Genomic DNA, 22,425 nt, shown 5'->3' with positions numbered 1-22,425 from the left:
ACCTTCTGTTGACTCAGCTGTTGCAGAATTCAATTTGACCCATTATTTTAAAGTTGTTTGGAGGGGAATGTTGGAAGAGTTTAGCTGGAATGCTCCCTCTACTTTACTATTTTGGCTCTACCTCCTCTACACTGACCTTGTCTTAATCATCATTCTTCTTGACCTCTCTACAGCCTTTGACACTATCGTGTCTTCTCACTAACTTTTTGGAATACACGTCTCTCTTGCTTTTCCTCCTGCCTATTTGACTGCTCCTTCTCAGTCTCCTCTGTTGTATCTTCATCCAGATCGTATTTGCTAACTGTGGGTTTCCCGTCGGGTTCTATCCTGGGCCCTCTTCTCTTTTCCCTCTATACTGTTTCACTTGGTGATCTCATCAGCTCCCATGGATTCACTTGTCATCTCTATGCTGACGATTATCAGATATACTTCTCTAGCCCTAATCTCTGCTGACCTCTAGCCTTGCATCTCCATCTGCCTATTGGACATCTTGAACACCGTGTACCATAGACATATACTCTGCGTCTCCAAAACTGAACTCATTATCTTTTCCCCAAACCTTCCCTTCTTTTGAACTTCTCTATTTACTGTTGAGAGCACCACCATTCTCTCCTAGTCACTAAGGCTTATAACCTAGATGTCTTCCTCAACTCTTTTCTCTCTCTCTCACTTCCCATATCTAATGGGTTGCCAAGATCTGTTGTAACATCTCATACATCCCCCCTTCTGTCCTCTGACATTGCCACCAACCTGGTGGAGGCCTTCATTACTTTGAGTCTGGACTGTTGCTATAGCCTCTTGGTTGGTCTCTCTGCCACAAGCCTCTTCCCAATCAATTCCATCCTCCCCTGATCAAACTGATCTTCCTAAAGCTCAGCTTTTACCATGTTACCTCCCTACTCAGTGGCTCCTTGTCACTTCTAGGATCAAATATAAAATTCTCTATGTGGCATTCTTAACCAACTGATTCTCTTACACCCCCCAACCAGACACTCTTCCCAACACTGGGCATTTTCATTTGGCTCTCATGCCTGAAATGCTCTCCCCTCCTCATCTCTGCCTTCTGGCTTCCCTCCTAAAATCCCACCTTCTACAGGAAGATTTTCCCATTGCCCTTTTTGTTTTGGTTTGGTTTTTGGAGGGGCAATTGGGGTTAAGTGACTTGCCCAGGGTCACACAGCTAGTAAGTGTCTGAGGTCAGATTTGAACTCAGGTCCTCCTGAATCCAGGGCCGGTGTTCTATCCACTGCGCCACCTAGCTGCCTTCCCCCGACCCCCACCACCCACCACCTTGCCCTTTAATGCTAGTGCCTTCCCTCTCTTGATTACCTCCAGTTGATGCTGTCCATAGCTTGTTTGCACACCACTCTGTGCATGTTGTCTCCCGCATCGGACTATGAGCTCCTTGAGAGCAGGGCCTGTCTTCTACCTTTGTCTGTATCCCAGTGTTTAGCCCAGTGCCTGACACACAGTAAGTCCTTAATAAATGCTTATTAACCGACTGAAGCCACATGTCAATAAATATAAGTTAATGTATTTGCCACCAAGAACATGTGTGCTGAGGGCACTTGCGAATTAAGTAAATAATTAAAATTAAGTGGTATTACTCACCGAAGTTTGGCTGGGCAATGGGATTTTGTATTATTGTTTAATCAGATTGTTTGCTTGGAAAAGGGGCAGTGTTAGCCAGCTCTCTTTAGGAGAGCAGAGAGGATGAGGTGGGGGGGTCCGAAGAGCCAGGGAGGTTTTCTTTGTCCGACCTGATTGATACTAAGGAGATGAATACTCTGTTTTCAAGGCAAACTTTGAAGCTGGCTCTATCCATCATGTCGCTCTCCCTCCATTGTCTACATCCTTAAGGATCCATAATTTTTATGTCCTCAAAGACAGTTGTTGAGAGTCTTCCCCTTAGCCTTTTCTTGTCCAGGTCAAAGAAACCCCAGGGCAGCTAGGTGGCAAAGTGGATAGAGCACCGGCCCTGGATTCAGGAGGACCTGAGTTCAAATCTGGCCTCAGACACTTGACACTTACTAGCTGTGTGACCCTGGACAAGTCACTTAACCCCCATTGCCCTGCAAAAAAACAAAAACAAAAGTTACTGGGACCCAAAGAAACCCAATTCCTTTAACTTTTTCTGCTTTCTGTTACTTTTTCTACTTTTGTTACTCTCCTCTAAGCAGGAACACTTAGAAGTAGTGACAATCTCACAATCTACATCAATGTCATAATTCCTTGGCGTCAGCTCCTATAACATCTGACTATATTCTACTCCAGTCATCTCCCAGGATGGCTATTTCTTTGACTACATATTGCTTGGAAGTCCCAAAATCATAGACTCTGAAATTCCCTCTTAGCCAGAATTTCCTGTCCAGCTTCCCTGCATCCACCCCTCATCAGGGGTGGCCTTTTCTCTTCTCTCCCATCTCTCCTCATCAGTTGACTGAAATCAAGACTTGGTTCCTGTGTCCTCTTTCTCTTTTTCTAAATAGCCATTTGTGTGGTCTCTCCATCCTTAGATCATTGATTAATTGTACAATCCTGTTCACTTATCCCATTCTAAAGAACATCACGATTTAGAGTAAATTCTCTGTGTATTAGTCTTCTCTCTCCTACAACATTGTGTGCTCTCTGAGTTTCAGCGACTATTCTTTATTTACTTTGTATGGTGCCTTGGAAGTAGTAGTAGCTGCTCCCTAAACGTTTATTGAATCGAGTAGAGCAGGGTAAGGTCATGCTTAAAGAGTTGGCCTTAGGGGCCGCTAGGTGGCACAGTGGATAGAGCACCGGCCCTGGAGTCAGGAGGACCTGAGTTCAAATCCTGTCTCAGGCACTTGACACTTACTAGCTGTGTGACCCTGGGCAAGTCATTTAACCCCAATTGCCTCACTCAAAAAAAAAAAAAAAGAGTTGGCCTTAGAGCCAGGGGGAAGATATAGATTTGAGTCTTATGTCTGACACTGATTGTCTGTGTGACCCCAGGCAAGTCCTTCACCTCTCAGATGGGGTGTTACAGAGCAGGTGTGCATCTGCCTCTGCTGGTGGGGGGGTGTACCTTACCCAGAGGCTCCCGCCCTTATGAAATTACAAGTCTGAACAGCCCAAAAGGCAAGGTGACCCTCTGCTCTTCCTGTTGTGACTGCATTGCTCCTCCGTGGGAATGATTCTCTAGAGCAGGGGTGTGCCACTTTTTGACCTTCATTGTGTCAGGGACCCCTCTGGCAGCAGTCTGGTCAAGCCTAGGGACCCCTCTGTAGAATAAAGTTTTTAAATGCTTAAGATAAAATAATAGAATTAGAGAGGAAACCAATTATAGTGAAATAGAGTTATCAAAATATATATTTTTTTAATGTTCATGGGGGGGTCAGCTAGGTGGCACAGTGGATAGAGCACCGGCCCTGGATTCAGGAGGACCTGAGTTCAAATCTGGCCTCAGACACTTGACACTTACTAGCTCTTTGACCTTGGGCAAGTCACTTAACCCTCATTGCCCCACTAAAAAAAAGAAAGAAAGAAAGAAAAAATGTTCATGGACCCCATCCCTACTCTTTGTTTGTTTTGTTTGTTTTGTTTTTGGTGGGGCAGTGGGGGTTAAGTGACTTCCCCAGGGTCACACAGATAGTAAGTGTCAAATGTCTGAGGCCGGATTTGAACTCAGGTACTCCTAAATCCAGGGCTGGTGCTTTATCCACTGTGCCACCTAGCTACGCCCCCCTCCCCATCCCTACTCTTAAAGATAAAATATATTGGTGTTGGTGGTGCAGTGGATAGAGTGCTTAGCTTGGAATCAGGAAAACCTGAGTTCAAATCCAGCCTCAGACACTTATTAGCTATGTGACCCTGGGTAAGTCCCTTATCTCATTTGCCTCAGATATAAAATGGGATTAATAATAGCACCTACCTCCCAAGGGTTATTATGAGGACCAGGCACATAGTAAACACCAAATAAATGTTAGCTATTATTATTAACTCACAATAGGAATGGACATGTGTACATTGATTCTTGCCTGACCATGAGCCATATTTGTTATATCTCTTCCATAGAGCCAATTATTAAACCTGTAAAAACCAAGAAATTCTCTCTGATGGAGCAGACATTACCTGTCACTGTGTATGAGATGGAGTAAGTTGCAAAGTTTTTACCTCCTCTACTGAAACAGCTTGGAAAATAGTCTCTTTTCAAGATAGGAGGGTGGTATGTAGGTGGATTGTGGAAGCAAAATTTCTTCTAACCAAAGGTCAGTTTGGGCGTCTGCTAGGAAATCTGACTTTGGCTAAGTGTGTGCTGGTTGATCTGCAGTTCTCATGTCTTCAGTATAGTAGTGTAAGTGACCTTTTGGAACAGAATGAAATGCTATTAATTTTTGATGTTGTTTTAAACAACATGATTGTCAGGATCCCAGCAACAACCTTATTTTTGATTGATAAGGCAAATAAACATTTTTCAAACATATTCACCCTCTACTTGGAATGGAAACAGTACCAGCTGATAGAAATATGTTCAGAAACATTGGGCCTGACTTTAGATTACGTGCTGCTTTTGAATATACTTTCTCTGTGAAATGTACTTTAGGCTATACTTGCATTGCACTGATATTCTCATTGCTCAAACATTTTTAGATCTTCTCCTTTGGAGTTGCCTTAAAAAACCATGTCACTTTTTTTAAAGAACAAATTTCTATTGATGTGTTTTATGTACCCTCAATTTCTCCTTTGCAGAGAAACATCCCATATTACAAAAGATATTTTTTTTTTAAAGAAAAAGGGAAAAAATCAGCAAAAAAAAATCAGCAAGACTGATTAAAACACAAAGCAAGGAAGGAAGGAAGACAGGCAATGTTCTACATCCATGGACCTTCAACCTCTACAAAGGAGTTGGGGGGAGGTGCCTTCTCCTGTCTGTCCTTTGGAGCAACATTCACTTTGGATTGTCTTGTGGTTTTCCTGTATCCTACCTCAGTGATGGCACATCTTCATCCTTGTAGGGTGGATTTAACTTTTGAAAATAGCCAAAAGACACCTACAGCTACAGTGTGATACATTGGTTAGAGAGCCAGTGTCTGCAAGACACAGGTTCAGGTCCTTCCTCTGACCTGTGCTGATTTTGTGGCCCTAGATAAGGCCATATGTTGCATGATTGTCCTTCCATACTGGTGGAGTGCGTTTAATCGCTAGATGTTCCCTCCACTGACCAATCCTAGGGTCAGACATCTGGAGCGTAGGCTGGTGATCAGACTGCCTTACACCATTCTAGTTCATGAACAAATTATAATTATGAAGCAAAGAGATCAGTTTTCTTGTGCAGCTTGTAACCTAGGTCAGATGGTAATTCCAAATGACAAGTTCCAAAGAAGATTTCATTTAGAATAACTATAGCTTCCTAAGCTGTCTGCTTTGAAGTTGGCAGCATTCATTTGGATATATATTCATGTTAGTGTGTTTCAAAAAGGAAAAACAGGAAAACAATTGCGTATAGTTACTTTATGGAATATATAGTAATACATGCCATATAATATATGGTAATAGATATAATATATGCCATATATTATATATAGTAATAGATGTAATATATACTATGTATAAAAAGCATACTACTGTACATAATATCTGGCCATTTCCAAGGTATGCATTTCCAGATGTAGTCCTGCTGTTTAAGTGACTTTACTCATGCATTCCATCCCAAGTGCCGTAGTATCTGTATAGATTTAGGGGTATTGCTTGTGTTTTCATTTTCACAGGCTTTCAGATTGCTGAAGTCACAAGTAGAAAATCCTATTTTGCTTCAGGACCCTTTTCCAAATGTTATGAAATTGAAATCTGCATAATATTGGGTGTTTGGGGTTTCTCAAATAATTCAAGAAGCATAGCTCTCCTGCTTGAGGTCATTTAAAACCAACTCTTCTTTCTTTCCAGTTTCTTGGCAGACTTGATGGACAACTCAGAGCTCATCAGAAATGTGACCCTTTGTGGCCATCTCCACCATGGCAAAGTAAGGAAGGCCTCCAACAGCAATGGAACTGGTTTTCTCTTTCTTTTCATTAATTGTTTATCCCTGAAAATTGAATGGATTGGAGTGGGGTGTTAAGCCTGTTCTTGGTATGAAATCTTACTGTGAATGGCCAGCTTTCTTGTCTCACAGCAGGGCCTGTTTATCAGTCACTTGTGCCTTGTGTCTGCAGCTTGAGAGAAGAAAAGAGATTGAGCTTTTAGCTGACTTGCAACCTTACTCTCATTTTTATGAGTTTTCATTTCCTAAGGGATACCTGTCTGAGAGACAATTCATCTTATTTCATTTGGAAATTAACCTCTGGCCCCAGTGTTAATACTGTTCTCTCTCTCTCAGTACTGCCTTTTCTTCTCCTATCACTTCTCTTCCCCTTTCCCTCATTATGTTGGGTTTTTAAAAAAAAAAAAGAGTAATCTGATGTTATACCTTTCCCAGTGTAGTTGACAGAATTCATTTTCTTTTCCCTTGAAGACTTGTTTTGTAGATTGTTTAATAGAGCAGACTCACCCGGAAATCAGAAAGCGCTACGACCAAGATGTAAGTAGAGCTACCATTGTGGATGACTCAGGTTGAATCATGGTGTTCGCTCTATCATCTCTTTCCCCACCCCCCTTTTACTTTAGAAATAGATGGAAACTACCAGATGCTGCTTTGTAGTTGTTGGTTCTGCTGATGGTCTTTGAGAAGGTGGTGTGAACTCTAATTTGAGTATAGAGAATCTTCACCTGCCAAGTCTTGCCAGTCTGATCTCACCCTGGGGTATATCTTCTACCCTAATATATCTGGAGTTATGCACTTTATCCCTTTTTATTAGTAGCTAGTTGACAAATACACATTTGGGTCTTGTTTCTACTATAAATATAAATACCTCTGAATGAGGGCATCAGTAGCTAGAAGTCTCACTTCAGTAAATGCTGGCAGGAAAGAATTTTTGAAAATATTTAATATCAGGCCTTCTTGGGTGCTGTCCTGGAGAGCTGGGGAGGCACTGGCTGGTGGGGAAGAAGGGAAAGTAAATGACAAGGAACCTGTTAGCAGTTAAATTCAGGAAGTACCAGTTAACTGTTCTGACATGCAGAGTCTCCGAGAAGACTGTCCTGCTTCCTTCACCCACTAAGAGCCCCATAGGGGTTTGAGTGATTTTATCCGGCTGGTTGCACCAGGTTTTACTCCTTATTCTCTAGTGTACTCCTCCCCAATTGCAAATACTTTATTCACACGTTTAGTGACTGTCTCCAGTTGGATGATCGCCATCCTAAATGCCTACTTTTAACTGTAGGGGCTCCTGCACTCTCAGTTCTTTTTCTTGCTTACAGTACTATGAGGGTTCGGATGTTGTTTGTTTAGGACAAGGAATCTGAATCTGGATAGTGATAAAAATGAGCACCCTTTATTTTTCAGCTCTGCTACACCGACATCCTGTTCACTGAGCAAGAGGTAAGTGTGTCTAGGGAGACCAGCTCCTATTCCCTTGTAACACTTGGCCAAATCCACCAGCTGTCAGATCAATAAGGGGTGAGGACAAATGACAACACTGTGGAGTGACTTCTGACACCTCTTCATGTCTGGGGATCCTAGCCTCCTTGTGACACCATAATTCACAGTTTAGGGTGGAGTGGGGAGTCATATTTTAAAACAAACAGTCTCTGATTGAATTTGATATGGCCCATAGAGCCAGCAGCAAGAGATGACATCTCAGTTTGTGCCTAGAGTTGCAGAAATTCAGCACAGCTCTAAAATTAGTGGTGCATTTAAAGCATAGAAGATGAAGATGTTACTCTGCAAAAAGGGTATAATCATATGTATGTAGCATATAGAAATCTGTTCATTGTTAGATGATAGCTTACATTTTTGTAGCAAGATATAATAACAATACTTTATTGTATTTGTTTAATTCACTCCTAATAATAGCCTGGTAAGGTTAATAGCCTAAGTGGGGTTATCCTCATTTGAAAAAATGAGATTAGGGGCAGCTAGGTGGCAAAGTGGATAAAGCACCAGCCCTAGATTCAGGAGGACCCGAGTTCAAATCCATCCTCGGACATTTGACACTTATTAGCTGTGTGATCCTGGGCAAGTCACTTAACCCTCATTGCCCCACAAAAAAAAAAAAAGAAAGAAAAAATGAGGAGATGGGTTCTGAGAGGTTTAAGTGATTTTTCCCAAAATCTCAGCACAAGGACTTGAGCCCAGGCTTTGAAGCTCTAAATCTAGCCCCTCTCCCCTTACCTGACTGTGCTGCCACTTCTCCTTATGTGTAAAGCTTTTGGGACATGTGAGTCTATGGGGCATATATTTGTCTCTGTCATCCATGTTTTCTTTTCTCCTCCTCCCCTTTCTCCCTTAATAAGTGAACAGTTCATAGAAATAACGTGTTTGTATGCACATACACATACAGTAGCTCACATTTCCCTGGTGCCTTACAGTTTGCAAGACACTGATCACAAGCCTTTGCTTTATTCCACAAGGTAGCATGGTATGGATTGAGTTGTATGCCTGAAGTCTGAAAGACTCAAGCTTGGGGGCAGCTAGATGGCACAGTGGATAGAGCACCAGCCCTGGATTCAGGAGGACCTGAGTTCAAATCCGGCCTCAGACACTTGATACCTGCTAACTGTGTGACCCTGAGCAAGTCACTTAATCCTCATTGCCCTGCAAAAATAAATAAATGAATTAATGAATGAAAAGGAAAAAATAAAGTATTGAAAGACTCAAGCTCAGATTCTGCCTCATGCCCTTAATAGCAGTGATGTGACCTTGGGCACTTGTCCAGCTGAAGCATACTCTCTAGACTTCAGTTTCTTTCTCTGTGAAATGAGGAGGTTCAACTCAGTGACTTCTGCCATACATGTCAGCCCTTAATCCGTGGTCTCTGAGGTAAAAAAGGTGGACCTTGTTGTACTAATGTGACTTGACCCAGGTCATAAAGGAGTTAGAAGAATTGGATGTCTTCAAATTTAGAGCCATTTCTATTGTACCACACACAGAATTGTAAAGTTAGATCTGGAAAGGACCTTAGGGGTCATCAAGTCTCATTTATAGTTGAGGAAACAGGCCTGGGGCAGTGAAGGGGAAGTGATTTGTCCTAGGTCACAGAGCCAGGATTTGAACCCAGGACCTTTCCTCTAAAGTACATGAGTTTTGTTTGTTTCTCTCTGTTCCTGTCACCCCAGCAGCATCTTTCTCCATCTTTCTCCCTTTCTCAGTCTCTTTTTGTCTCATCATATGTGTGCTTAATACATATATGTTTCTGTAGAGAAATAAACATGGATATACCACGCATCTGCTATTTCTGCTCTAATTTCCCTTTTCCTCCCTTCCCAACCCCTGTATTTAACTGACTAAACTTTGCATTGTCTTCTTTGCACTCTACTGTCCACTCATTCCTTGCCCAAACCCATCTCTTGATTACACCTAATCTGCTTCCTTTCTTCTTAGACCAGTGATGCTGAATAATGATGGAAGAAGTCACACAACTAGACTCCCGGGGGTCCACTACAAATTTGTTATCCAGTCTCCAGAAGATCACTGTTATTATCATCACATTTCTCTCTAGCTACTGCTTCCCTCCTTGCTGCCCACAAACGTGCTCGGGTCTCCTCCATCCTTAGAAAACTTTCACTCGACTCTCCCCAGCATCCTCCCCTCCTCTTCCCGGCCTAAGCTGTCCTCCCTTCCATAGCCAGACTCCTATACTTTGATAGGCAGCCATCTACACTTTCCACCTCCAGTCTCTTTCCTCTCCCCTATTCCACAACCACTTACAGTCTGACTTTAAGCCTCACTGCTTAGCTAAAACTGCTCTCTCCAGAGTTACCAGTGACCTCTTAGTTGCCAAATGCAGTGGCTTTTTCTCAGTTCTCATCTCTGTAGCTTTTGGTGCTATTGACCACTTCTCCACCTGGATACTCTTGCCTTTCCAGCTTTGTGTGACATTCCTCTTTCTTGGTGTTCCAACCTACCCTCATCTGTGTCCTGCCACTAACTGGATATACCTGACCTCTTTATCTCCCATGGGTTGAGTTATCCTCTCTATGCAGATGACTCCCAGATCTAGATCTAGGCCTAATCTGACTTTCTGAGCTCTAGTTTGGCCTCTCCACATCCTGTCACATCCTGTCATTCTGTCACCACATCTCTCACATCTGTGCCCTTCTCAACACTCATAGTCACCCTAATTCGGGCTGTCAGCTCTTCTCCCCTGGACTGCTGGAGTAGCCTTCTAGACTTGAGTCTTTCTCTTTTTTTTTTTTTAGGGCAAGGCAATGAGGGTTAAGTGACTTGCCCAGGGCCACACAGCTAGTTAAGTGTCAAGTGTCTGAGGCTGGATTTGAACTCAGGTCCTCCTGAATCTAGGGCCGGTGCTTTATCCACTGTGCCACCCAGCTGCCCCGAGTCTCTCTTAATTCATCTTCTACACAGCTGCCAGGGTGACATTTATAAAGCATACATCTAACCATGTCACTCCCCTGCTCAAGAAGCTCCATTGGCTACCTCTTGCCTTTAGGAAAAAATGCAAACTCTTTTGTTTGACATTTGAAGCTCTTCAGTCTGCCTCCAGCCTGCCTTTCCAGACTTGGTGCCCAGGTTTGGTTCCTCCTCATCTCTGCTTTTTGAAGCCCTAACACCACTTCCTACAGGAGGCCTCTCCTGATTCCCTCCCAGGTGCTAGTGCCCTACCCCTGAAATTACTTTGAGTTGATTGTATATATTTACTTATATGTGTACATATGGTTTCCCCTCATGGAACATAGGCTGTAAGGGCAGGAGCAATTTTTGTTTTGTCTTTCTGGGTGCTTCCCTCCCACCCCCCTGCAAGCCCTTAGCACAGTACCTAGCACGTAAACCATGCTCATTAAATGTTTATTGATAGGGGGCAGCTAGGTGGCGCAGTGGATAAAGCACTGGCCCTGGATTCAGGAGTTCCTGAGTTCAAATCCGGCCTCCGACACTTGACACTTACTAACTGTGTGATCCTGGGCAAGTCACAACCCCCATTGCCCCGCAAAAAAAATAAATAAAAAAAAATGTTTATTGATTGATTTTTGTTCTTATAGAGAATTCCTAGTATAGCAGCTCCCTCCACCATCATAGATTATAAAGGGTATGATTTCATAGATAAATCCTAGAGATTAGCCTGAAACATATAAGGGTTAATGAGGGTCTCATAGCTGGTAAGGATCAGAGGCAGCTGTCTATCCACTGTGCTCTGCTGCCCCTCTCTCTGCATCTAAATATACATGCATGGATACACGTGTGTGCATGTCTCTGAAAACATATGTCCTGTCTGATCCTGTTCATTCATTTTCAATTGTTTGTTCTTTTTTAAATGTTCCTTGTTATTTTAAAATGAAATGAACAAGATTTTAAAATCTAAAATAAAAGCTACCCCTAAATAAAATTACTTTTTACTGAAGTTGCTCTATTGATTTTTTTTTTCACTTTGGACCAGTTGCTCACAGTAGATTAAAACATTTATTACCCCATTGGAGAGATTTAGGGGAGACTAGACCCAGATTTCTCTAATAAGCTTTGCGTGGCCTTCATACTACCTTCCCTGTCTCTTCACCATTCCAGATTTATGCTAGGGAATCTCTCTCTCTCCACTTCATTAAAAGAAAGGGAAAAATAATTTATCAAGACCATAGCAGAGGGGGCAGCTAGGTGGTGCAGTGGATAAAGCACTGGCCCTATATTCAGGAGCACCTGAGTTCAAATACAGCCTCAGACATTTGACATTTACTACCCGTGGGACCCTGGGCAAGTCACTTAACCCTTACTGCCCCGCCCCCCCAAAAAAAAGATTGTAGCAGGAAAAAAAGATCATAATAGAATGGATTTAGATAAAAATCACATACTGTGTATATGAGAGAGGGGGCTCTCAGGGAGATGACAGAGTCATCAGCTCATCTTCACTTGGCAAGACCCCCAGAGCAGAATGACTCGAGATCAGTACCTCTCATGTTTAGATCTCACCTTCTAACTTTGTCCTTTCAGAGGGGTGTTGGCATCAAAAGTACTCCAGTGACAGTAGTCCTGCCAGATACCAAGGGAAAGTCTTACCTCTTCAATATCATGGACACACCAGGTGAGTATCCTGTGTCTGCTGGCATGACTAATATGTCATTCCTTAACCTTTTAACATTAGAGCTACTTCTTGCTTTCCTTCATGCTCTCAGTTTCCAGAGTAGATCAGCGCATGCTTGGGTGTCAAATCAGTAAACCTTTATTAAATATCTACTACATACCAGGCACTGTGCTAAGTTCTAGGGATACAAAAGAGGAGGCAGAAAACAGTTCCTGCCCTCAAGGAACTTACAATCTAATGGAGCAAACAAACATATGCAAAGTAAGTTATCTACAGGATGAAGAGAAAAAATAATTTACAGAGAGAAGGCACTAGAATTAAAGAGGAGTTAGGGAAGGCTTCTTATAGAAGGTGGGATTTTAGTTGGGACTTAAAGGAAGCTAGTGAGGTCAGTAGTCAGAGCAAAGAAGGGAGAGCATTTCTGGCATGGGGAACAGCCAAAGAGAATGCCTCAATCCAAGAGGTGAAGTGCCTCGTTCGTGGAACAGCTGGGAGACCTGTGTCACTGGATCAATGAGTACATGTCAGGGAGCAAGGTATAAGGAGACTAGAAAGGTAAGAGGGTGCTCCGTTATGAAGGGCTTTGAATGCCAGACAGAACATTTTGTATTTGCTTTTGGAGGCAATAGGGAGCCACCGGAGTTTGCAGAGTAGGGAGGTGACAGGTTCAGACCTGAATTTTAGGAAAATCATTTTGGTGGCTGATTGGAGGATGGTTTGGAGTGGAGAGAGACTTGAAGCAGGCAGACACCACAGCAAGCTATTGCAGCAATCAAGGCATGAGGTGATAGGGGACTGCCCTGGAGTACTGGTAGTGTCTGTGGAGAGAAGGGGGCATTTGAGAGATATTGGAAAGGTGAAATCGATAGGCCTTGCCAACACTTTGTGTATTGGGGGTGGGGTCCAGTGAGAGATAGTGAGGAACCCAGGATGACTCCTAGGTTAAGAGACTGAGCGACTGGTTAGTGTTATATAGGGAAGGTAGGAAGATGGGAGAGTTTAGGGGGAAAGAGAATGGATTCCATTTTGGGTGTCATGTGTTAAACATGTCTACTTACTGGACATTCAGTTCAGTCTGAGTGGCATGTGAGATTGGAGGTCAGCAGAAATTTGGGGGCAGGATAAGGAGATTTGAGAATCAGCAACCCAGAGATGGTAATTAAGTCCATAGGTGCTGATGAGGTCACCAAGTGAAGTAGGATAGAGGAGAAGAGAGCCCAGACAGAATCCTGATGGACACCTACAGTTCAGGGAGTGTGATCGGGAGAAGGCTCCAGCAGAAGAGACAGAAAAAACAGAGAAGGAAGTCAGAGAGATAGGAGGAAAACCAGGAGACAGGGGCGTTCTCAAAGTCTAGAGAAAGGAGGGTATCCAGGAGGAGAGAGTGATCAGCAGTATCCAAGGCCACAGAGAGGTCAAGGAGAATGAGGATTGAGAAAAGGCCATTGGATTTGGCAGCTAACTGGAGAGAGTGGTTTCAGTGGACATCCCTCACACTTTAAATCCTTCCTGCCTGGGAATGAATAATGGATAATACATTATGTAATATGTAATAACAAACGTGTTGTAATAAATATGTAATACATATCACATCTATTTGTGATGACATGTTACTATTTCATCTTCTATATTGTTACACATAGTGGATATATAATAATAAAGTGCCTTTTTGTATGGCTCCTTTAATCCTGACTGACCAGTTCCAGGCATCCCATGTTTCAGTGCCATATGATTGAAAGGAACCATGACTTTCCTAATAGGTTTTTCCTCTTGATTTAGGGTAACCCTAGATTGGAATTTTTGAGGTATTTTGGGGGACCCAACCTTCCCCTGCTTTCTCCACTTCTGAGTTCTACCTCTCCTCCCCCCAGAACACCTGTGCTCTCATGCTTCTCAGGACCCTCTTCCTTTCTCCTTAGTTCTAAACTGTCCCATGACACCTCCTGGGCCAAGAACACATGCTTCTTATAGAAAAACGAGCTGTCAGAACTGGAGAAGGGACTTAGAAATTATCTATTCCACTCTATGAAATCTCAGACTTTGTTGCTGGATTAGTTTTGCTGAACTATTTTTCCACCTCTTTTTAATACTTCTTTGTTATAAAAGATGGTTCTAGGGAGGGAGAAAATTTGGAACTCAATTTTTTTTTAATGAATGTTAAAATTCATCTTACGTGTAATTGGAAAAAAATTAATTCTATTAAAAATTTTTTAAAAGAGAAAGATGATCTATTCCAACTCCCAAACTATAGAGGAGGCAAACAAGGCCCAGAGGAGCAATGGCTTTCCCAAAATCAAACAATAAGTTAGTGGGAGAACAGGGCCTAGAGTCCCAGGCTTGGATACTTTCAATTACATCATATTGTCCACTAACCCCCTTTCACAGGGTTTTGTTCTCTGCTTTCCAGAGCTGCTAGCTGCTAGTTGAATAAATGTATTTGTATTAATATGTTAGTTGGTGCTCTAAAAAAAGAACTGATATTGATTGAACACAGACTGAAGCATGCTATTTTTCACTTTACTCTTTAATTTTTCTCTTTTATTCAAGTTTTCTCATATGAAATGATTAATATGGTAATGTTTTACATAATTGCACTTGTATAACCTTTATCTGATTGCTTATTGCCTCAGGGGGAGGGGAGGAAGGAAGGAAGGAGGGATAGAATTTGGAACTCAAAATTTTAAATTAAGATGTTTATTGAAATTAAAAAATGGGGCAGCTAGGTGTTGCAGTGGATAAAGCAATGGCCCTGGATTCAGAAGGACCTGAGTTCAAATCCAGCATCAGACACTTGACGTTTCCTAGCTGTGTGACCCTGGGCAAGTCACTTAACCCTTATTGCCCCACCAGAAAAAAAAGAAATTAAAAAATGTTAGTGGGTACAGATGTGTACCCCTTCTTAGCTAACAAGGCCTTTTGTAGAAGAGAATTAACTCAATTTATCTTGTTAATGAGAATTTCTATTGGGGGAGGGTAAGGAGGAGTTAGTTATAGGTCTCCAGGTTGCCAATAATTGCAGTTCCTTGGGGCAGCTAGGTGGCACAATGGATAACCTGCCCCGGATTCAGGAGGACCTGAGTTCAAATCTGGCCTCAGACACTTGACACTTACTAGCTGTGTGACCCTCGGCAAGTCACTTAACCTCAATTGCCTCCAAATAATAATAATAATAATTGCAGTTACTGTCCTGAGGGAAGAGGGCCAGGTACTTTCAGTTGAGCCATTGCAGACATGTAAGACTACCAGTACTTAATCCTGTACCCACTTGTTGCCCTTTCTACATGTTTGCTTTTTTTCAGGACATGTGAATTTTTCTGACGAGGTAACAGCTGGCTTGCGTATCTCTGATGGAGTAGTACTTTTCATCGATGCAGCTGAGGGGGTAAGCATTTGCTTTTGTGAGATCTTGAACAATATTGTCTTAACCCTCTTCCCTTGTATTTGCTCTAAATAATTCCCAGAGCAAAAGAATGAGAAGGATTCAGAAATTGTGTTGATTAACTTAAGATAGCTTTGTGATGAATTTTCCGTTTTGCTCTAATTTAAGGACAGTGAATCAAATTTAGTATCAGTGTAATCACAAGGGTGTAATCACTCCTTTTCCTTGGTGGGACTGAGAGTGGAATTCAACATGATTTAGGAAATGAAGAGCTAAACATTGTAATCTGGAGGGGAGGGGGGCAGGTATAAATGGCTTTCAGATATTTGTTCTAAATTAATAATTTTATTGAATTAGTGGTAGGAGTTAGAAGCTCTGCTGAGAAAAAATATGATGGTTTGGTGGACAAGTTCAAGGTTTTCACAGGGCTGCCCATGCCAAGTAGTTAGAAAGCCATACTGATCTTTACAGATTTTCTCACTTGTGTGCCCTTGGTAAAATGGCCAGTAGAGGGAGCTAGTGTTTCCTAACCAGATAATCCTACTTCAAGTAGTAATAATGACGGTAACAAAAACTTGCAATTCTCCAGTGCTTTAAGGTTTGCATGGGTCTTTACAGAGAGTGCTTCTTGCTAGCTAATCACAGCTCTTGCCTCACCAGTTCCATGAATCAGTAAGAGAGCTTGTCCCCAGCCTGTTTCCTGCTTTACCCAGGTTAAAAGACAGGCCCTTTTTAGCCAAACTGTGGGGCTTTTGGGGCTTCTCTATTCTATGAATCTGGTATTCCTTAGGTGATGCTGAACACTGAGCGGCTAATCAAGCATGCAGTGCAGGAGAGGCTGGCCGTCACTGTGTGCATCAACAAGATTGACCGGCTGATCTTAGAGCTAAAACTTCCCCCGACAGATGCCTATTACAAGCTTCGTCACATTGTGGATGAGGTCAATGGATTAATCAGGTACGGGGGAAACCCTTTGGACTGTGCTTTCCTTCTTTCGGGTTCCTGATTGTAACCCTTAGGGCCTGAAGTTGTGGTTTGGAAGGGCTGGATGGAGGTGGATTGGTGTGATCTTAAGGAGTAGAGTTTCTTCGGGTCAGAGACCGGAGCTGGAAGGGACCTCAGCTGAGGAAGCGGCCCACGAGGAGGAGACTTCCCAAGGCCACACAGGCGGTAGGAAGCGTCAGGATAATGTGGCCTAGGTAAAAGAAGGCCGGAGTCTGACGGGACTTAACAACAGTTAGTGGGTTTGACATAGACAAAGATGTTGCTACCCACTCACAGTTGATGAGGTCTGTGCTCTGAGATTTTTTTCTAGTGACATCAAGGCTAGGGATATAGGCTGTGGCCATACAAGGACAGAACCACAAACTTGGCCTTGTTGTCAGTGCTAATCAACCAAATGGGATAACCAGCCTCAGACCTTCCAGTATAGAGTATTTATTAAGTAAGTGGCAGTGAGTGGCTGTTCCTTGTTTTTACTGTGAGTGGGCCGATCTTCAAACCAAGCAGGTCCAGAAGGAATTTCTCAGCAAAGCTTTGGAAGGCCTAGTGATGCATTACGTAGTATAGAGGGGCATATGAGACACACTTGGAGTTAGAAAGAGCTGGGTTTGGAGTATGCCTCTGGCACTTAATTGTTGTGTGATCCCGGGCAAGTCAGGTCACTTTTCTGAGCTGTTTTCTAATCTGTAAAGTGGGGGTAATAATAACACCTAGCTCACGGCACTGTTGAGAGGCTCAGATGAAATCATGTGTGGAAAGGGCTATTTGCAAACCTCACAGGCCTATAGAGGTGTCAGCCACTGCTGTTCCTGCTACCACCATGACACTCCATGGGGTAGGTGTGGGCTCTCTGCCAGCCCGATGTTAAGGCTAAAATTCTAGCTAGTCTGTCTAAAATATCTAATGAATGGTCGCCAATAAATTATAAGCTTTAGCAAGAGTTAGGCTTTTAAGCATTTATTAAGGAGAATAAGAATTTGGTAAAGAGGGAAAGGCCTACATTCATCTATCTATTAAAGGGAGAGCACATTTCTAGCTCCGCTCTCCACCAGAGTCCAAAGCAAAGAGCAAGAGACAGAGCGCCCGGCTCCCCCTTCATCCTCCCACCAGCAAACGTCACTTCCTGACACCAAAGAAAAGACACATGGTCTTGTCCTCAAAGACCTTCCTTTCATGGCTGAGCTTTTCTACAGTAAGTCTCCAGCAAGTGGCGTCATTCCAATCGTTACACCGAGGAGGCCATAAAACAGCCATCTAGATCTGCTGGGAAAGCTGCTTTTCCCCCCTAGGGGACTGAGAACAGGGGCTGAATGGAGGGCACACAGAAGCACTCTGAGGAGGCTCTGGCTTCTCGGGAGTCAGTGTCCTCCTAAGGGGCACGGCTTTTTGAGGAGGGGTTAATCACTCACAACTAAGGGCACCAGGAGACAAGTCCAGAAAGAGATGACACACTCTGCAGTCTCCATACCTCTGTGCTGGCCGTCCTCATGCCTGGAGTGCTCCCTCAGAATCCCTGGCTTCCTTGGAGACTCAGATCAAGTGCCATCTTTGGTAAGAGGCCCTTCTGGGTTCCCTCAGCTGCTGGACTAGCCTTCCTGTCGAAGGTTACCTTCCATCTACTCTGTATGTATCTTATAAATTCCTATTCATGTACAGATTTTCTCCACTGTTGAAATATAAGTTCCTTGAGGGTGGCAGGGACTTTTCTTTGTGTCCCCAGAAATTAGCACAGGGCCTGGCACACAGTACCTGTGTTTTTTGGCTGGCTGACCTCATTTTGATCTTGGATGTGAGGAGAAGGCCCATGATTCCGATACAGGAGACTGATAACCTGGGAAGAGGCCTAGAAGATGACCAAGTGCCCAGCCCAGGAATTCCATGTGGGGAGGGGAGAAGAAAGCAAAGGCCAGCTGGGCCAGACCACGAAGGGCTTTAAACACTGAGCAAAGTTGGTGTTTTATCCTAGAGGCCACAAGGCACTGCTGACAGTTCTGGGGCCAAGGAGTGACACGTTAGACTTGTGCTTTAGGAAAGTTATTCCAGCAGGTGTACAAGAGGTGGGTGGGAGGAGGAACCAAAAGGCAGCAGCACGTCTTAGGTTTGCCACCTCTGGGTACCGGAGGCTTCCTCTACAGGAATTCATTCAGCAAACACTGATGGAGTGACTGCTGTGTATGGCACCCTGTTGGTGTGGAGATAAGAAGTTTAGGTAGCCATTATCCGTGTTCTCATGGAGCTTAAAGTCTAATGGGATTTTATACATCTACATGAGAAGTAGCCATGGGGGTTCAAAATGGGGTAGGAAGGGGGGAAGGCCATTCCTCAGAAGGGAGTGCACAGGGTTGGGGTGAGAGGAGGTTGGCTACAACAGAGTGTGCCTAGAGGGAAGCAGTGTCACCATGGATAACCACTTTGTCTCCTTTAGCCTCCTCTTTCTCATCTTTAAGAAGAGGCATGGGGCAGTTAGGTGGCACAGTGGATAAAGCACCGGTCCTGGATTCAGGAGGACCTGAGTTCAAATCTGGCCTCAGACACTTGACACTTACTAGCTCTGTGACCCTGGGCAAGTCACTTAACCCCAATTGCCCCCCCCCCCCCCCCCCACACACACACAAGAAGAAGAAGAGGCTAATGGTGCACAGAGAACTTCCATCACAGAAGTGTTATGGGGATCAAAATGAGATCAGCCAGTCAGCAAACATTTGTTAAAAACTTAGTATGTGCCAGGCCTTGTGCTAATTCCTGGGGATACAAAGAAAAGTCCCTGCCCTCAAGGAATTTACATTTCATTGGTGAAAATAATCTATACATGTATAGGAATTTATAAGATATATACAGAGTAGATGGAAGGTAACCTTTGACAGGAAGGCTAGTCCAGCAGCTGAGGGAACCCAGAAAGGCCTCCTACCAAAGACGGCACTTGGGCTGAGTCTCCAAGGAAGCCAGGGACTCTGAGGGAGCACTCCAGACATGAGGACGGTTAGCACAGAGGTATCGAGACTGGAGATAGAACATCATGTGTGAGGAACAATAAGTAGCCTAATATGGCTGCACCATAGAGCACATGAAAGGGAGTGATGTGAAAGAAGCCTAGAAAGATTACAAGGGTCTAACATGTGAAGAGCTTTAAATGCCACATGGAGAAGTTAGATTCTAGAGGTGAGTGGGAACCACTGCAATTTACTGAATAGGGCTTGGTGATGTGGTCCGACTGTTCTTTGGCAGCTGTGTGCAGGTTGATTTAGAGTAGAGAGAAACCTGAGGCAGGGAGGGACCAATTTAGAAGACCACTGATTGTCTGGGTGAGAGATGATAAGGACCTGAAGGTAGTCACTGAGAAGAAGAGAAAAGGGCAGGTGCAAGAGATGTTGTTGAGATAAAAACATGATTTGGCAATGGGTTAGATACGTGGGGAGGAAGAGAGTAAGGTGTCAAGGATGGTACTGAGGGTGTGAATCTGGGTCACTAGGAGGATGGTGGGACCCTCAACAGTAAGAAGGAAGGTTTAAAAGAGAGTTAAGTCTAGAGTGAGGTGTCCAATAGGGAGTTAATGTTGAGCAGCTGGAGCTCAGGAGAGACTAAAGCCAAATGTATATATCTAGGAATCATCTGCATAGAGATGATAATTGAAGCAATGGGAGCTGATATGATCAGCAAGTGAAAGAGAGAGAGAGAGAGAGAGAGAGAGAGAGAAAAGAGGTGGGTTTGTTCAGAGCCTTGAGGTATACTCCCAGTTAGAGGACATGATATGAAAGCGAGAGCAATGTTATGAAAACCCAGAGAGGAGAGCAGAAAGTGGCCAATAGTGTCATGTTTCAAAGAGCTCAAGAAGGAGGATTCGAAAGAAGCTATTAGATTTGGCCGTAAATGTGGAGAGCAAAGTTTCATTTGAGCGAGGAGCTAAGAAGTCAGATTGCAGAGGGTTCACGAGAGTGAACAGAGAGGAGGCATAGGTGTCACCAGTTGGCTTTTTTCAAGATGATTAGCAGGAGAGAAATGGAGTGAGAGCTAGAGGAGATAGCAGGATCTAGTGAGGGTTTTTTAAGAATGGGGAGACTTGAGCATGATTTCGAACAACAGGAAAAGAATCAATAGATAAGGAGAGATTTAAAATTACAGTAGGCATGATAGAGCAATGTGCTGGAGAGAGGATGGAGAGTATTTGGAGAGGGGTTGGCCTTGGCAAGAAAGATCACCTCTTCATCAGAGACTTCAGTGAAGGAGGACATAGTGGGTGGGGGTGGATGTCAGCAGGATGTGTGCAGAGGAAAAGGGGAGGAGAGAGAGCTTCCTGCTAATGGCCTTGATGTTTTGTGAAGTATAAGGTAAGATTCTCAGCTCCAAAGGGGGGGGAAGGGCTTGTTGTGAGGGACTTGAGGAGAGAAGTGGTTTGCAACAGCCACTGTGGTCAGTGGAGTAGGGAATCAATGAGGTAGGAATAGAAGGGTTGCTTTGTTGCAGTGACTGCACAGTTAACATCACGGATATAAAGTACACGACTTGGAAATATCATTCTGAGGTCAGATGGGGAAAATAGAGCAGCACCAGATTAGAGGGTCTTGAATGCCAGGTCAATGCAGAGTTTCAAGATTACTTAGTATAGAAGAGGGGCCTTTGGGTGGACTTTGAGAAAAGATATAAACTCCAGGGAGATTTGTCTGGCAGCATTGTGAAGGACAGGTTAGTGCGCAGAGAGAGGGCAAGTAAACAGCCCCGTGAGGACGAAACATCAGGAATAGAACAGTAATGAGAATCCGTATGAGGGTGGTGGCAAGGGGATGCCAAAAGGATTAAGAGTCAGACTGTTAGGACTTAGTGTCCAAGTGGCAAGAGACCAGGGAAAGTCCATAGATAAAGATGTACTTTGTTCAAGTTGTCTGTCCTTCATTCTTTTTTAATTTTTTTTTTCAATTTCAACATTAGTTTTCAACATTAATTTTTGTAAGATTTTGAGTTCCAAATTTTTCTCCCTCCCTCCCTCCCTTCTCTCCCACCTCCCGAAGCCAGCAAGCAATCTGATACAGGTTATACATTACAATTATGTTAAACATATTTCCACATTAGTCAAGTTGTGAGATGAGAATCAGAACAAAAGGAAAAAAACAAAAGAAGGAAGAAACAACAACAAAAAATAAACAACAACAAAAGTGAAAATAGTATGCTTCAATCTGCATTCAGACTCCATAGTTCTTTCTCTGGATGTGGAGAGCATTTTCCAATATATGACTCTTTTGGCTTTGTCTTTGTGACAATGTGTCTAATATAAATTAGAAGTTTTAGCACCCGTTTTGAACATTAAACATTTATTAAAGCATACCAGGTATTAGGTAAAAAGAGAACACCTGGGTCAGAAAGTTAAGAAAAGGCCTATGGGGCAGCTAGGTGGAGCAGTGGATAAAGCACTTGGTCCTGGATTCAGGAGTACCTGAGTTCAAATCCAGTCTCAGACACTTGACACTTACTAGCTGTGTGACCCTGGGCAAGTCACTTAACCCTCATTGCCCCACAAAAAAATAAAAATAAATAAATAAAATAACCTGGCTCCTTAATACCTTTCTTGGGGCAGCTAGATGGCTCAGTGGATAGAGCACCGGCCCTGGAGTCAGGAGTACCTGAGTTCAAATCTGGCCTCAGACACTTAATACTTAACTAGCTGTGTAACCCTGGGCAAGTCACTTAACCCCAATTGCCTCACTAAAAAAAAAGAAAAGAAAAGGCCTATCTAGCCTAGAGTTCCAGCCTGGTCTGGTTCTTCCTCAAGTCCTCCACCACAAGCCTATCTGAACACCAAAACTGCTGAGTAACTGTGTGTTGGAAGCTTTTTATGGGTCCAGAGGAGAGGTGGTCCTTACACACTGCTTCAAGCTAATTGGCTAGCTTCAACCAAATCTTTTTTTTTTTTTAAGTGAGGTAATTGGGGTTAAGTGACTTGCCCAGGGTCACACAGCTAGT

At 43.4% G+C, this 22,425-nt stretch overlaps 1 protein-coding gene across 1 annotated transcript in view; it reads left to right on the top strand.

The window, feature by feature from the left end:
• The window catches only part of EFTUD2 (elongation factor Tu GTP binding domain containing 2), a 54,525-nt gene that overhangs the window by 12,132 nt on the left and 19,968 nt on the right, over nt 1-22,425 (top strand). Inside the window, 7 exon segments of the mRNA XM_044003767.1 lie at nt 4,042-4,120; nt 5,911-5,986; nt 6,476-6,541; nt 7,406-7,441; nt 12,002-12,092; nt 15,392-15,474; nt 16,262-16,428. Of these exon segments, the coding sequence (XP_043859702.1) occupies nt 4,042-4,120; nt 5,911-5,986; nt 6,476-6,541; nt 7,406-7,441; nt 12,002-12,092; nt 15,392-15,474; nt 16,262-16,428 (598 nt within the window).

The sequence above is a fragment of the Dromiciops gliroides genome, chromosome 4 (assembly GCF_019393635.1).
Source record: "Dromiciops gliroides isolate mDroGli1 chromosome 4, mDroGli1.pri, whole genome shotgun sequence".
NCBI classification, from domain to species: Eukaryota; Metazoa; Chordata; class Mammalia; order Microbiotheria; family Microbiotheriidae; genus Dromiciops; species Dromiciops gliroides.
Note: the sequence above shows the minus strand (reverse complement) of the source record. Positions and strands in the feature narration are given on the sequence as shown.